This window comes from Dendroctonus ponderosae, unplaced genomic scaffold, assembly GCF_020466585.1.
Source record: "Dendroctonus ponderosae isolate FM_Combo_2020 unplaced genomic scaffold, Dpon_F_20191213v2 Dpon_F_20191213_8, whole genome shotgun sequence".
Classification (NCBI taxonomy): Eukaryota; Metazoa; Arthropoda; class Insecta; order Coleoptera; family Curculionidae; genus Dendroctonus; species Dendroctonus ponderosae.
The window spans coordinates 13063911-13066060 of NW_026019016.1; the positions used below are offsets into that span (position 1 = coordinate 13063911).

The window sequence follows — 2150 nt, forward strand, 5'->3', positions numbered from 1 at the left end:
ATTACTATCAATAATTGCAGCGCAAACAAATAACTGAAAAACATTAGCAAATAAAAAAAAATGCGTTTTCTCATTTGCTCCTTCCAATTATTCTAGATCGCTATTGCTCACCTCTTCTGGCTGCAGAATGCTGCTGTTCAGCCCCATATCGGATTCCGTCTTATTTGGAACTATAACAATTAAACCCGGTGAGAATTTTGCGTTAAATTAGGCTTAAAAATTTACATTGCAAGAAACAGAAAAACACTCACTTCGCTCCATGATGAGCCAGGTGAATGAGACTCATTCGAGAGGAAAAGTCCACCGTACATTAAGTCATTACAGTGCAATTAACATCCAAATAAATAAATGAGTCAGTAGGCCAGAGGTTAGTGGATAAGCTCGTCTTACCAAGCCTGTCTTACCAGGCAATTGAAATAGGCAGAATAGCAGGCAAATGTAATTACAATTTTTCAGCTTTGTGGGCGTTTGTACCGGTTTTTAGACGGGAAATATTGATTTATAACAAATGCAAAAAATCTCCTAACATTTACAGGGTTAATTCGAACCATAAATTCGAGAGATCTCAAATCTCAGAGATTGTTGGGTTGAGTAATAGATAGAAGTTGAGCCTAAGATTCAATTTCCAAAAAATTCTGCATCGATTCATGAAAAGAGTTTGGTTTTGTCTTTTGCAACAATTGCTTGAAATTGCTATTTTTGAAGATGGAAGTTACTTTGTGATTGCGAAACGCCAGAAATAAATTATTTTCTACAACGGCTTGAAGCCCGAAATATCGCCAGTAAAATGCATTAAAACGCAAGGAAACGCATCTTTTACCATCATGTTTGATCCCATATGTATTCTTCTCTAATCTAATCTTATCGACGTTTCGATTTACTTACATGCATTGATACATCGATGCAAAAACCTTCAATTGATTGGCGCTTCAGTAATTTATCGCGCGTACTTTAGCCTTTATAAATGTTTTTTTATTGTCGGTTTGCTTCTTTTTCCCTCTGCCTTTTCTTGAAATGTCTATTTACGCAATCTGCTGCTAAATCGGGCATTGTTGACACTGCAGAGCAGGAAAGTTTCAAATTTGCACCGTCCTTTTGACTAAATTGCAAGGGTTTCTAAACAAAATTGCCCCTTCTAAACTGAAAGACATTTTGACCTGCCGAGAGTGGCGTTGAAAAGAAAAAAGTCGGTTTTATCAACTGGGAAAGTGCCGATTTTCTGTCACCCGCAGGAAAAGTTGCAGACATTTTCAAATGCGGGCATTTTTGCTCAATTTTCCGAAACCTCGCACAGATTCGCGAAAAAATCGCTTCTTTCAATCTGGAACAGACAACAATTTGCCAAGTTTACTTTATAGATCGGGCACTATCGGTGCGGCAGACATGGAAAGTTTCGAATTTGCATCATCCTCAGGGCCTTTTAAAGGAATTTTTCAAAATTTGTGCGCAAAGTTTCTTAAAAAATGCCTCGTCCCATGAAAAAAAAACACATTAACTTGCTGTGCCCGTAATTGGAAAGCTAAAAGTTCGTTTTGCAAACTGCAAAAGTGTGGATTTGCTTGTGTGATTGTTAATACTGCGAATTTTAGGTCAGTTTTGTGTGCATATTTGACGATTTTAATAATTTCAAGAATTCTGCTCGATTAAACGATAAGCGAATGGAACACGATAGATTTTATGTCAGGGGTAGATGGAACATTGAATTGATTTAGTCACAAACCTGCAGAAATAAATTATTAAAACTATCAAGATGGTCAGACAAGGAGATAAAGTTGTGAAATATATTAGATAAAAAAACAAACATTGAAGATTTAAAATATAAATTTAAAATAATTGTGGGATTTACCTGATAAATAGTTTCAAAACGAACCACGATCAATACAATGAGGTCAAGTACTAACTGAATGCTTTTCCACATTAGAATAACGCAAAACATTATTCCACATACTCATAAATCGTGAGGTAGAACAGCATCATGTCTCTCTCGAACTCAGCGCAAATCAGTACTATCAGCAACAGAGTGGGTGAGACGGAATGAACTCAGATAAATTGATTTCCTCAACTTCATGGCAATATGAATGAGATTACGATATGGTTCTAGGAACTGTTGATTACGTTTTCTCTTTTCCCGGACTCTTTAGTCAGAGACT

General features: G+C 36.3%; 1 protein-coding gene across 1 annotated transcript in view; it reads right to left on the reverse strand.

The window, feature by feature from the left end:
• Positions 1–1937, reverse strand: part of LOC109539465 (choline transporter-like protein 1) — an 8354-nt gene extending 6417 nt beyond the window's left edge. The window contains exons 1-2 of the mRNA XM_048669470.1: positions 1847–1937; positions 112–170 (exon numbers count right to left, since the gene is read on the reverse strand). Of these exons, the coding sequence (XP_048525427.1) occupies positions 112–147 (36 nt within the window). The 5' untranslated portion in view covers positions 148–170; positions 1847–1937. The remainder of the gene's footprint in view (positions 1–111; positions 171–1846) is intronic.
• Positions 1938–2150: the final 213 nt, after the last annotated feature.